The sequence below is a fragment of the Myxine glutinosa genome, chromosome 7 (assembly GCF_964187855.1).
Source record: "Myxine glutinosa chromosome 7, kmMyxGlut1.1, whole genome shotgun sequence".
NCBI classification, from domain to species: Eukaryota; Metazoa; Chordata; class Myxini; order Myxiniformes; family Myxinidae; genus Myxine; species Myxine glutinosa.
In genome coordinates, this window is record NC_136267.1 from 71,046,891 (window position 1) to 71,061,124 (window position 14,234).

At 42.0% G+C, this 14,234-nt stretch overlaps 1 protein-coding gene across 1 annotated transcript in view; it reads left to right on the plus strand.

The window, feature by feature from the left end:
* Window positions 1-14,234, plus strand: part of IQGAP2 (IQ motif containing GTPase activating protein 2) — a 151,841-nt gene that overhangs the window by 96,569 nt on the left and 41,038 nt on the right. The window contains 10 exon segments of the mRNA XM_078781856.1: window positions 8,100-8,260; window positions 8,369-8,459; window positions 8,698-8,865; window positions 10,142-10,284; window positions 11,358-11,528; window positions 12,857-12,940; window positions 13,041-13,112; window positions 13,198-13,267; window positions 13,973-13,992; window positions 13,994-14,182. Of these exon segments, the coding sequence (XP_078637982.1) occupies window positions 8,100-8,260; window positions 8,369-8,459; window positions 8,698-8,865; window positions 10,142-10,284; window positions 11,358-11,528; window positions 12,857-12,940; window positions 13,041-13,112; window positions 13,198-13,267; window positions 13,973-13,992; window positions 13,994-14,182 (1,169 nt within the window).

A 14,234-nucleotide genomic window follows, 5' to 3' on the forward strand; every position in this document is an offset into this window, starting at 1 on the left:
ATAAAAACACCTCACAGCCATAAACACGTAATAAAAACGCCTCACAGCCACGAAATTGAAAACGCCTCACAGCCATAAACACGTAATAAAAACACCTCACAGCCATAAACACGTAATAAAAACGCCTCACAGCCACGAAATTGAAAACGCCTCACAGCCATAAACACGTAATAAAAACACCTCACAGCCACGAAATTGAAAACGCCTCACAGCCATAAACACGTAATAAAAACACCTCACAGCCATAAACACGTAATAAAAACACCTCACAGCCATAAACACGTAATAAAAACACCTCACAGCCATAAAACACGTAATAAAAACGCCTCACAGCCATAAACACATAATAAAAACACCTCACAGCCACGAAATTGAAAACGCCTCACAGCCATAAACACGTAATAAAAACACCTCACAGCCACGAAATTGAAAACACCTCACAGCCACAAAATTAAAAACGCCTCACAGCCATAAACACGTAATAAAAACACCTCACAGCCATAAACACGAAATTAAAAACGCCTCACAGCCATAAACACGTAATAAAAACACCTCACAGCCACGAAATTGAAAACGCCTCACAGCCATAAACACGTAATAAAAACACCTCACAGCCACGAAATTGAAAACGCCTCACAGCCATAAAACACGTAATAAAAACGCCTCACAGCCATAAACACGTAATAAAAACACCTCACAGCCACGAAATTGAAAACGCCTCACAGCCATAAACACGTAATAAAAACACCTCACAGCCACGAAATTGAAAACGCCTCACAGCCATAAACACGTAATAAAAACACCTCACAGCCACGAAATTGAAAACGCCTCACAGCCATAAAACACGTAATAAAAACACCTCACAGCCATAAAACATGTAATAAAAACACCTCACCACCACGTCATTTAAAAACACCTTATCACCAACTAATTCAAAACACCTCACCACCACATAATTAAAAACACCTCACCACCACGTAATTATAAATACCTCACCACCACGTAATTCAAAACACCTCACCACCATGTGATTTAAAAACACCTCACCACCACATCATTTAAAAACACGTCACCACCACATAATTCAAAAAACCTCACCACCACGTGATTCAAAACCACCACAACGTTATTAAAAACACTTCACAACCACGGAAACAAAAGTTTGAGGGAGTCGTTAAGTGACAACACAGACACTGCCCAGATGTGTAGATATATAGATAAATGACTGTACCTGAGTTGCCGTTTTGTCATAGTTTAAACCAATCATAATTCAAACAATTATTTTGCACAAATGTATTTGTAATATACGTGATATCACATTTTATAAACAATTGAAGTTGAAAACCTAAGTTGAAAAAAAAATTTCCCAAAAAAATTCCAAAAAAAAAAAAACAAATTGGAAATTTTTTCAAAACAAATACCCTTAGGACATACCGACGGGAGAGATATGTGCATACCAGAAGTTTGGTACGATTTCACAAAAGTTTGAGAAAGTAGTTCAGTGACAAGACAACACAACACAGGACAACACAACACAGCACACAGGACAGGACAGACGCTGCACAGATATATATATATATATATATATATATATATATATATATATATATATACACAAAGAATTAAGTTAAGCACCCCCCCCCCCCCCGTTTTTTTACAACCTCGCACATTACAAGTTTGTTGTCGTCAAAACAGTGTAATATACCCATGATATTGCTATATTTTCTGGAGAAGTGATATTATGGTCACATAAAAACATAACAATCATGCCGTTTTCAATATTTTATTCTGAATAATTTAAGGTGAAATTTTTTGGGAATTTTAGGCATATTTTCACCTCAATTTAAGTATGGAGCTATAGGTCCATCACGGACAGTGTGGATGACGTTTATGTTTTCTAACGTACAGTCATTGTTCTGAGAAGACCTCTAGCGATCTTTGCGTCAATAACGTGTGTAGGACCCACGTGATCGGATCACTGACTCAACCCTACGTCTCATAGACCCTGTAAGCCGTCGTATGCGTTGCTGTGGCAGGTTGAACCCCCTCGAGCACGTTTGGGACATGTTGGGACGACAAATTGCGAAGATGGTCCCTCCAATAGCCAATCTGGATGAATTGGAACGTGCATTACATCGGGAATGGAACAACCTGCCACAGCAACGCATACGACGGCTTACAGGGTCTATGAGACGTAGGGTTGAGTCAGTGATCCGATCACGTGGGTCCTACACACGTTATTGACGCAAAGATCGCTAGAGGTCTTCTCAGAACAATGACTGTACGTTAGAAAACATAAACGTCATCCACACTGTCCGTGATGGACCTATAGCTCCATACTTAAATTGAGGTGAAAATATGCCTAAAATTCCCAAAAAATTTCACCTTAAATTATTCAGAATAAAATATTGAAAACGGCATGATTGTTATGTTTTTATGTGACCATAATATCACTTCTCCAGAAAATATAGCAATATCATGGGTATATTACACTGTTTTGACGACAACAAACTTGTAATGTGCGAGGTTGTAAAAAAACGGGGGGGGGGGTGCTTAACTTAATTCTTTGTGTATATATACATACATACATACATTGCAATTGAAAATACATTTTATCATTGACACACTGGCCGACATTAAAATTTTAAAGTGTTTTTCAGATAAAAATCCATCTTTTCTTTCTTCAGGCCATGCAGCCACAGAAAAGACCAAATTAATGAGAATCTGCATTTTGAATGTGAATATATAAAAGGTTACCCTTTTCATTAATTGTTTTGCAGCTTCTCATTAATTTGGTCTCTGTGGCTGCATGGCTTTAAGAAAGAAAAGATCGATTTTTATCTGAAAAACACTTAAAATTTTAATGTTGGTCAGTGTATCAATGACAAACTGTATTTAAATTGGGATTGTAAGTCACAGTTGCCAACGGCAGGGTGAGAACAATGAAAATCGTACTTCCATGGCATCACATCCATGACACGGTAAAAGTAGTGCGATAGCATTTTGGTTAGATGACATGAAACAATTAGCACCTGCAACCTATTGCATGCCAAAAACTCGTCTATTCATCATGTTCTCTAACATCCAAGCAAAATTTTTGATCAAACCACCAATTTAGTGTGAACGGAATTTGGGATTGTGGTCATCATCTATATATATAAAACTGTGTGTGTGTGTGTGTGTGTGTGTGTGTGTGTGTGTGTGTGTGTGTGTGTGTGTGTGTGTGTGTGTGTGTGTGTGTGTGTGTGTGTATTGTTACCGATAGACTCCTAAACGGAGAAGCTTACGTGCTTGATATTTGGCATAGACATGGCCATTGAGCGTGGGACGAACATAGCCGAACTCAAAATATTTGACGATCCATATTTTTTATTCATATTTACCTCAGCGCACGGAATCAACGGAATCAGAGCAGGTGGGCGCTGATTCGCTCAGAGCGATCACGTGATGACGCTATGACGCTATGAAAAAAAAATCGCTATGACGCTATGAAACAAAAAATCGCTATGACTCTATGAAACGCTATGACGCTATGAACGCTATGACGCTATGAAAAAAAAAATCGCTATGAATGCTATGACGCTATGAACGCTATGACGCTATGAAAAAAAAAATCGCTATGAACGCTATGACGCTATGACGCTATGAAAAAAAAAATCGCTATGAACGCTATGACGCTATGAATGCTATGACGCTATGAATGCTATGACGCTATGACGCTATGAAAAAAAAAATCGCTCGCTTTACCAAGGGACTCGCTCTCCCCCCGTTCCCCTCCCCTCCCCGTTCCCCTCCCCTCCTCTTCCCCCTCCCCCGCCCGGCAATGCCGGGTACTTCTGCTAGTATCTTATAATACGTATATAATATACAGTGGCCTGCAGAAGTGTTCACGTCCAAAGTTTTCAGATGTTGATGCCCCTTGAGCTTATTTCATGATGCTTTCAAATCAAACTTAATATTGTTACATTTGTGTTAATGTCAATCATTTAGGAGTCGTGTTGTTCTAGGGTGTATTGCATTTTTTTTAAATGCCAGTTCAGCTGTGGATCCCCAAATAGGACCTTTTGGTATTTGTTTCCTTTTTCTTGAAGTTTGCCCCATATCTACTCCCTTCATGTCACGTGGTTTTGACTGTTGGTGGTGGTGCACAAAACAGCTTTGGAAACGATTCATCCCTTTTTCTTTCAAGCAAGAAAGTGCGGGAAAACGTTAGGAGGAAGAACGAAGAAGAAGAGCGGCTCTTGGCCGTGCGATAGAAAAGCGATCCTTGCTTGTGGTGTGAACGGCTTCAGTGAGCATGTTGGTGTGAAAGACTCGATCTCTATGAACTTTCTGAAGGATTCATTGTGCATGAAGGAGGTGGACAAAAAGGAAAAGAGCATATTCTGTGGGAAAAGGCGCTTTTTTTTTTTTTTTGTATACAAGATCGAGGCTCGTGAAAGAGCGAACATTAATCACACAGAAAGACAAACCGACACATAAAACATATAACATCGGGAGCGGTAGACAAGATGGGGAGAGAGGGGGAAGGACACAAACACAACATTTGAGAGCAGGGACCGAGAGACATGGAGACATCGAGAGATCTGTGGGAGGGAGAGGGCTTTGGGGGGGGGGGAGGCATGGGAAGGGGGGGTGGGAGAGGTATAAAACATATGGACACTGCCAGGACTTCCAGGAAAGAAGTTGGAATTTCAAACGAGGTGGATCTGGGGTGAATTAGTGAGGGTGGAAAAGATCAAGGTTTTGGATGGGGGAAGATAAGAGATGGTGGTGAACAACTGTTTTAAAGACCTGGAGGGAGGAGTGGGATTGAAGGGAGTGTGCGAGTTTGTTCCAGAGGCGGGAGAAAAGAGGAATGAAAGAGTGAAGGTGAGCAGAGAGCCAAGATTTCGGCAGTTTAACCATCAGAGGGTTGCTGGCAGATCTTGTGCGACCTGTAGGAATATTTAGGGGACAGAGCACAGAGAGAGCTGAGGGTGCAAGGCCGGAGAGGTGTCGGTCGAAGACAGAAAGACCACCTACCTGCCTGCGGTGAGTGAGTGAAAGGCCCTCAGAGATAGCTTCATCGCGGGAGATTCCAATGATTCTGAAAGCTTTGGTTTCAACAGCGTGAAGCCGAGCTAGGTGTGAGGCAGGAGCACCGGCCCAGAGGGGAGAGCAGTATTCCATTGAGCTGCGGATGAAAGCCTTGTATGTGGTGAGGAGCTCAGGTGTGCCAAGGAAAGACTTCGCACGACGGAGGATGCCCAGTCGGCGACTGGCTTTGGAGACCAGCTTGGAAATGTGGTTTTCCCAAGAAAGATCATGGCAGATAGTGAGACCCAAAAGCTTGAGCGACAGAACTTATTGGAGAGGATTGTTGAGAAAGTAGATGGGAGGGTTGTCCAGTCGATCTTTTCGGAGAGACATAGTAAGAGTGTGAGATTTGTCAGGATTGAAAGACATGTTCCACTTGTTTGACCAGTCTGTGATTTTGTCCAGGTCTTCAGAGAGTGAGGAGGCTGCAGACTGCCGATCTGAGGGAAGAGGAATGGAGCGGCAGAGAGTGGAGTCATCAGCAAAGAGATAGAGAGGATTTTCCAGAGAGTCGGAGAGATCATTGATCATTGATCGCTTCTTGGGTCTCTGTGGAAAACGCTATATGCTTCATGCTGTGATCGGGCTCGGCGAGTGCTACATGAAGGAGTTGACCTAGATGAACTTTCTGAGCTGAGGGATTTGTTGTGTTCAATGAAGGAGGTTGAGGAAAGGAAGGATCAAAGGAGAAAGGAATTTCAGTGCGTGATGGCTGGTCCATTCACGCTTGTTCCCGCCAAGCCCTGCTCTGACGAGCGTGGATGAACCTTTGTTCCCGTTCAGCCCCGCTCTGACGTGCGTCGATGAAGATGCTCTTCAAACAGGCCTGAACCCCATTCCATTCCCATCCTCATATCCCGTTTTATGTCAATTCCCTGTGAATATTGTTTTATTCATTTGCTTCCCTTCCCTTCCCTTTCCCTGTGTTAGATCGAGGGTCCGTTTGTGTGATGTTGTGTCGGCCTTTCATATCGGTTGTATGTGGCCTGTTATTTCTTTCAGTCTGTCATTATTAATTAATTATGTCCTTTGTCATACTTGTATGATTTGCTTATTGTATAGTTTTGCATTCTTTGAAGTAAATTGATTGTATTTCATTTTGTTTGATTGACATTTTTCGGATCGGGTTGCAAGCCTCCCCTGAACCGCCAGTGTGGCAGTTTAAACTCTAGAGCCTCTACTCCTTGCACTAAACCAAAAGTTCAAGCTTCCAAAAACCGCTCAGCCAGCTTGCGGGCCTCGGCCCGGTGGGTTGGGGATCAGACTTAGGGTTGCTGACATTAGTCACCCTATAACACACTCAGTCGGGAGTGCCGTTTGGGACTCTGGTCCTCATCCCCGTTGTCTGTAACAATATATAGTCTTCACAAACTACTTTGATGTGATAATGCTAAAAAATGCAGATAACATTTGAATAAGTTTGATTAACAGAGAAATCAGATTATTCTCAGTTGCAGAAGTATTCAAACGGTTTGCCTAACCCAAAATCACTTAAGGAGCAAATTATTTGCTTGTAAGGTTACAAAATAAGTGTAATTAAATAGGTTTCATCTGTATGTAATCAGTAGTTTAACTTTAAAAATTAACCTCCCCCACTTATATTAGGAGTTTTATGGTACAACTGACTTGATCAACCATCAAGGTAAACATGAAGACCAAGGAGCTTTCCAAAGAAGTCGGACATAAAGTGGTGGACAAGCACTGTTAAGGAGAGGGTTATAATAAGATTTAAAAGCCACTCATTATCTCTGAGTATGATGAAATCCATCATCAAGAAGTGGAAAACGCATTACACCACACAGACTCTACCTAGATCAGGTCGCCCATCCAAACCCAGCAGTGGTGCAAACAGGAAACTGCTTTGGGATATCACTGTAAATCAAACAATGACTTTGAAAGATCTGCGAGGCGCTATATCCGAGATGGGCATCAGTGTTCATCAATCAACAATATGCTGCTTCCTCCACAAAATTGGCATCTATGGACAGGTGGTAAGAAAGAAGCCATTGCTGAAAAGGACATATCTGAATGCTCGTATGGAGTTTGCGAAAAGCATCTTAATGATACTGCAGGTATGTGGAGAGGATTTTATTGAACTTTTTGGTCTAAATTCAAAGCGTTATGTCTGGCGCAAGCCAAACACTGCACATCACCCAGTCAACACCATCTCTACTGTCAAGCATGGTGGTAGCAGCATCATGTTATGGAGCTGCTTTGCATCAGCAGGGACTGGCAGGCTTGTCAGGATAGAAGGGACAATGGACGGTGCAAAGTACGGGAGACTCCTTGATGAAAACCTGCTCAGTCTGCCATTAATTCAACTGAGTAAGAGATTCATATTTCAACATGCCAATGATCTGAAGCATGATGGTAAAGCCACACTATAGTGCTTGAATGAGGAAAAAATAAATATTCTTGAGTGGCCCAGTGAAAGCTCCGACCTGACCCAAATTGAACATTTATGGCGAAACTTGAAGATTGCAGACCATCGAAGATCCCCATCAAACTTGGTCGATCTAGAGCAATTTTCATGTGAAGAATGGGCAAAGATTTCACCATCTTGCTGTGCAAAGCTGGTAGAGACCTATATCCACAAACTCACAGCTGTCATTGCTGCAAGAGGTGCTTCTACCAAGAACTGACTGAAGAGACTGAATACTTTTGCAACCAGTGAATTTTGACTTGTACCTGTTTTTGCAGGTATTCCTGACATGTAGCCTTCAACTACAACACTGTTTGGTTTGATCTTCAGTTGTGAATAAATAAATAAAGTTAATTTGGAAATATTGTTTCTACATAATTCGTAATTTATTTAAATGTGTCATTATTGGTAGGGGGACAATACTATTGTGGGCTGCTGTTTCTGGACTAACGGTGAAAGCTGTGTGGTTTGGAACTTTGCAGTTCCTTCAATATGTAGAACTTGTAAATCAAATGTTGCTTTTGGGGGTGCACCAAGAGTTGTTCAAGTAACCGATGTAAATGTTTTCTGACCTGGCTTGCTTCCATGGTACTTTCAGGAGCGCTTGCTGTAGGTTTGGTCAATGAGGCCTTGGAGGAAGGTCATGCTGGCACCACTCTGCGTGCCTTGTTGCTGCCTGTCATGAAGCTTGCCGGTGTTTATGAGCTTGCGGATCTTTATCAGTATGTGTTGCAGAGCGACAAGGTTGACAAGGCAAGGGTGAGTGCAGAAATTGAATGAGCCCTTTTTTTTGATCATCCAATTGTTTTCAAAACGTACATTGGTTTGCATTTTGCTGATTTCCTTGGCATTGGTTGTTAACTGCAGGTAACTAGAGACCCCTTAGCGATGCTTTGGTGGGAAGAAATCCAGGATGGGATTTTCAAGGCAAACAGGGATGATGAAAATGCTTATAACTGTGAGTGACCAATCTTTGAAATTTTGCCTGCGGTTTGGAAGGGATTTTACATTTCTGGTCTTTCTGGTCATGCGTTTGTTCATGTGATAGCATGCTTGCTATCTCAATAATTCCGACTGATGAAAGGACCTTTTTGAGGCTCATCATAGCGATTTATCATTTATTTTCCTGGATACATTGTTCAAGTGCTAAACTTGGAAGCATCGATGAAGCTGGGTTGTCCTTATTGCTTTTACAGTTGCGGTCTGTGTTGCTGCAATCAATACGGCCTTGGAAGAAGAGAGCGCAATGAGTACCCTGAAGTTACTTCAGTCCCCAACTGTTGGGATCCTGGGTGTTGTTCCTCATTGTGCTGAAGTTTATCAGCTCCAGCTTGCAGAAGCCAAGGAAGTTAAAGCTCCCTACGGTATGGTGATGTTTGATTTGACCTTTTATGTTCCCTTTAATTTAGCTCATGCAGCTCGGTTTTGAGGAGCACTCACTACAACAAATTTTGTTACAAGGAACAGCACTTTTGGTGGACAAAATGAGTCCAAGGCCACAAATAATACTTTTTGATATCCACAGGAAATGCCTTTAAAACGACACTGAATGTTTGGTGGTAGTATGACGTGCATTCTCGGGTTGTAAGCAAATACTTTTGCTATTGTCGTCACCATGAAACTGAGAAATTGAGAGGTTGTTTTTGTATACTTAGCTGTTATATGAGCCTCGACTAACACATAGAACATATAATAAAGGGAGCTGGAGACAAGAAGGGGGGAGAGAGGGAAGCACAACAACAATAGGGAACAGGCACATCAGAAGATCTGTGAAAGGGAGAGAGCTGGGGTGGGGGGTGGGCGGGGGTGGGGCGGGGGTGGGGGGTACAGGGGATAAATAAGATGGACACTACAGGAAATTTCGGGAAATAAAACGGAATTTGAAGGAGTTGGTTTTGGGGTGGATCAACGGGGATAAATCATTAAGGATAACGTTAAAGTTTTGTAAGTACCGTGAAAGATACGCTGCCATATTCTACAATCTCCCCTTGGCAATGAGATTTATAAATGGAGATATCTCTGAAATTTGGAATTTGCTTTTGATGCTTGCCATAACATGAGTGATATTGCGTTTTGTTCAATTTCACCTCAAATATTGTTCCGTTTCTAATGTTTTATATTCATCGAAAAGACGACCAACTGTGCAAAGCTCGGATGGGATTGCCTCATGACGGGCAACCTTGGCAGTTCCAGTTGTGTTTATATTGCTGGTATCAGCATCTTTGAGGGAGGGAGATCAGGCATTTTCTGATGGTATTGTCATCGCTTCTGATTATAACTTCTGATGTCATTCAGAGCATGGGTACCATCGTCGGCGTTGAACAACTTGTCATTGTCTGCACAAAGTAACTTCTGACTCGTAGTAACAATGTAATATCTGCAACGCTCGTATTATAAGTTATTGGGTTAAGTGTATGCGGTTCTTAAATTTAAAAAGGAAACCGCATTCGAATTTTTTTGGATTCAGCTGAAACCACTTGGCCCAATACGTTTTTTGTGCAAGCACCCCTCCCCCCTCCTCCTCTCAATCTACCGAACCCCCTACACTCCCCCCCCCCAACCCCACTCCCCACCTAGACCCTCCTTACTTCCTTGTATCCATCAGAAGATGTGAAGATTAACACTGTCATTTTTTTCAAGGAGATGATGGAGGAGACTGGGTAAGGCACAGCATTAGACGAGGAAGCGATTATTACTTCAACCTCAGTGATCTGCAAGGCACTTGGAAAGAGCCTGAAATATGCCATTTCAATATTGGGCAGCTATCGCGAGAATAAATTCAGGTACGCTCAACTGAGAGTGTTTGAATGAGGAGGGAGCGGAGGAGAGTTCCTTTTCTCAAATAAAAAAATTGCTTTATCTGTAAAACACTGCCTCATGTAAAAGGTTACACGAGGATTGGAATATGCCAAACATTATATAAGTTTATGTAATGCAGAAATGATTGTATAATAAGGATCACCTTATAATCTTCACAGACTCGATAATCTTATTGGTTTTTCATGCCCAATTCTCCTATTTACTTCTGCTAACCAACCACCAAGGGACTGGCTCATTTGCCATCTTTGGTCAGATAAGTGAAACCTTCCAAGGATGTCTGTTTTGCTCTTTGGGGCTCATCAGTCAGGAACTGGTTCCAAATGTTATTCTATTATGTTGTGTTGTTTTTATGATAACCTGATTTAAATTTGGAATTGTTCAATGACGTGCTTTCTGGTGAGGACTTGGACAATATAATCTGCCATGTTCTATATCTGCCAAGGCAGGAGAGGTGGTTTTCTTTACTTCTATATGGAATCTACAGGAGATGATCAGAAGCCTTAGTCATTCAGAATAACCTTTTCCAAGAAGGGAACAAGAGTCCACCACAATGGTGGGGACTAGCATCACATGCCCACTCCAAGTGGGACAGCATATTCCCACCCTGACGGTCGTTCATGAGCCAGTTGGGTTATTATCGACAATCCAATCTGGACACGGCAGTTCTCCTGAAGCTAGGACTTTCTGAAAATTTGAATCCAAATCTTGAATTGAATGTTCTGTAAATTTTGAACCCACAACTTCTGTAATGTCTGGAACAGCATCCTCACCAACGAGCTACCATTGTTGTTCCTGATTAATTGTAAAACAGTCACATGGCTACTTGCTGTGTGCTTGATTGTTTACGGCGTGCACCATATTATTGCTGTAGGCATTGCTGTTCTTTGGCATACTGAAGTTTATAGGTGGAAACTCGGATAAGGAAATTTTCAGGTTATCATAACAGTGTTACCAAAGATGTGTGTGTCCATATTTTTACAATCCCCAAATTTGGGGAGAAATATATATATATTAATTTTATTAAACGTCTGTGCAGGCCATTGTGCTTCGTGAGACAGCAACATACAACCGTGAGCAGCTTTGGTTGTCCCACGAGAGTCTTGTGGTGTGCCTTCAAGCACGGTGTCGTGGTTGGCTGGCACGGCGTGACTTTGGCAAACAATTGGCGGTTCTCCAGGTGCACCGACCTGCTGCTGTACGCATTCAGGTAAGATGGAGGTGGCTAGTTTGCAACAACAAGAAGAAAACTTTCCTTTCTGGCTGGTTCTTCTTTTGAATGCAGCTCATGGCTGTGGGTAACATCTGGTCCTGGAAGATGTGGCCGCACTGCTCATGCAGTGCCCCCTGTAGGTTAGAGCAGGGTGCCGACGATAGCTCGCCTACTCTTTACGAAGGCCACAGTGGCATCTTTGTCTTCCACCTACCTACTGACATCAGGCAGGATGCTCAGTTTAACATCCATCTAAGGGAAAGCTTGTGAAACAGTTTATATGGATGGATAACAGTTTATAGCTGGGTCGAGATTCAAACCCAAGCTTGACAGCTCAGAGGCGAGTGTGCATACCTCTACGTCATCCTGTCAACCTTCTCGATCAGTTACACTTGGTGTTTCGTTTCGTTTTGTATTTCCATACCTATAATTATTTTGTAACTTTCTTAATGACAATGAAATGTATTTGATTATTGAAACTTGTTGATTATAAGTTATGTTTTACATCTTCCCATGGTTTTAGTCCCATGTTTTGTTTCATTTATGACTGGTATTACACATTGTCTGGCCTTTTTATGCCTCCGCCCCCGAAGGTGGCTGGCGGCATTATGTTTTCGGGTTGTCCGTCCGTCCTTCATTGCGTCCGTCCGTCCGTCCATACGGGCTAAACCTAGTTTTTCTCAGCAACCACATGTCCGATTGAGACAAAACTTTCAGGGTAGAAGTGACACCCATACAGAATGTTATGATAATTGTGATGTCATAGGTCACGTTAAACTAGTTGTTGTTTCATCTCGGATTAAACGTAAATAATTTAAAAAGATTTCTCGGAAACTACGGAATGGAAAAATTTGAAACTTGGCACATTGCCACGTACTCCCAATGGGGAACAAACGCATTATAATGATGACATAGGTGAAGTGGTATACCAGTCAAAAATGTTTTAATTGAATTCCTTATCCTAAAAATCTGAAATTGCATGCACATGATCTATGACCCATTTGTATTGAAATATTAAATTTATGACATCATAGGTCACATAGTTTGGCAGCCATGTTGTATTTAATTTGAAACCTTAAACATTTTTTCCCAAATCACCAAATCGATTGACTCAAAACTTTACTTGAGGAGGGGAGGTTGGAGGGGGTAGGGGGAGGGGGGAAAGGGGAGGAATGGCTTCTTTCATTCATCATCTTTTGAATGATTGCGTGATGCTTTGACAAATGACTATGCGGTGGACATTTCATGTCGATTTTCTTTCTCCTCCTCTCGCATTTTTTGAATGAGGGGTAGATTGTATATCACAATTTTTGCCATTTATCCAGGCTTGTTGGAAAGGATTTGTCCAACGAAGGTGTTACCGAGAGAGGATGGATTTCTTTTCCAGCAATGTGGAGACCATAGTTCTGGTAATTTGTTTTGCCTTTGCTTTCCCAGCACGCTTTCAGTTCTGTGATAGGTTAGCGCGTTCATGTTCTTGTTTTTATTTTTCTTTGTAATTCTCCACAGCTGCAGTCCTGGGTGAGAATGTGGAAAGAACGGAAGAAGTACCTGCAAAAGCAAAAATTTTATAGAGATCATGTAAGTTGTACAACTCGTACATATTGATCTGTTTATTTTGCGAAAGAGACCGAAAAGGCATTTAGTGATGTTGTTGTTGTTTCAGGTCGACGCCGTCATAAAAATCCAAACGTTCTTCAGAGCCAACCGGGCAAGGGGAGACTACAGAACACTGAGTAAGTGGTAACCTTTTCAAGTTTACCGGTGATTGATGGGGCAGAGATCACTATTTCACAAATGTATTAATTTGAATAATTGAATTTGGACCAAGGCAGCAAGATGGCTCTAGATCGCTTCTGGGCTGTGGCCTTGTTTCTGGGGAAAATTGGGTTTGAATCAAACCTGCTCTTCTGGTCCTTTGTGAGCAATACCTGCAGTGTTTCATCATTAACTGTACCTGGCTGCTGACACAGAAAGCACTTCTTGGACATTATTAATCCGATACTGAGTTGGTGCATCGTCTTGGTTTCTCCGCACCCGAAGGCCAGAGGCATCATGTTTTCGGGATCGGCCTTCCGTTATCAGCTTTTTGTTACAACAACTTGTGAACCATTAAAGGAATTTCAGCTAAAATTGGCACAAGTATTGGCTGCAATACAAAAATGCACTGTTTCGATTTTGGGTCCAAAATGTCAAAGGTAATGTCCTTAAATTTAAAATCATTTTGCACACCATAACTCGATTTATAAGAATCTGATGTTCTCTTCTTTTTCTTTTCTCTCATGTCACCTTTACTTTCTCATGCGACCTTTACTTGAGATCCTACCATCGTGCCATGAGGGCTAAAATTAATTTCTTCCCTCCCGAGCTTGAGGAGGATCAGTCTTTCCCCTAAATTATTACTATTGATGGTCTACGTTGTCTGTTGCATTTTCCAATAGTAAAAGCACCAGATGCCCCGGTTAAGTGTGCTCCGCAAGTTTGTGCACCTGCTCGAGCAAAGCGAAGGGGACCTTCAGGAAGAGCTCGAGGTCCTGCGACTGAGGCAGGAGGTGATGAGTGCCATCCGCTCAAACCAGCAACTAGAGCAGGACCTCAACACCATGGACATAAAGATTGGACTTCTGGTTAAGAACCGCATTACCCTTGAGGCAAGTCTGATATTGCACCGTTTGCTGCCTCGTATAAGTGACACCAAGTATG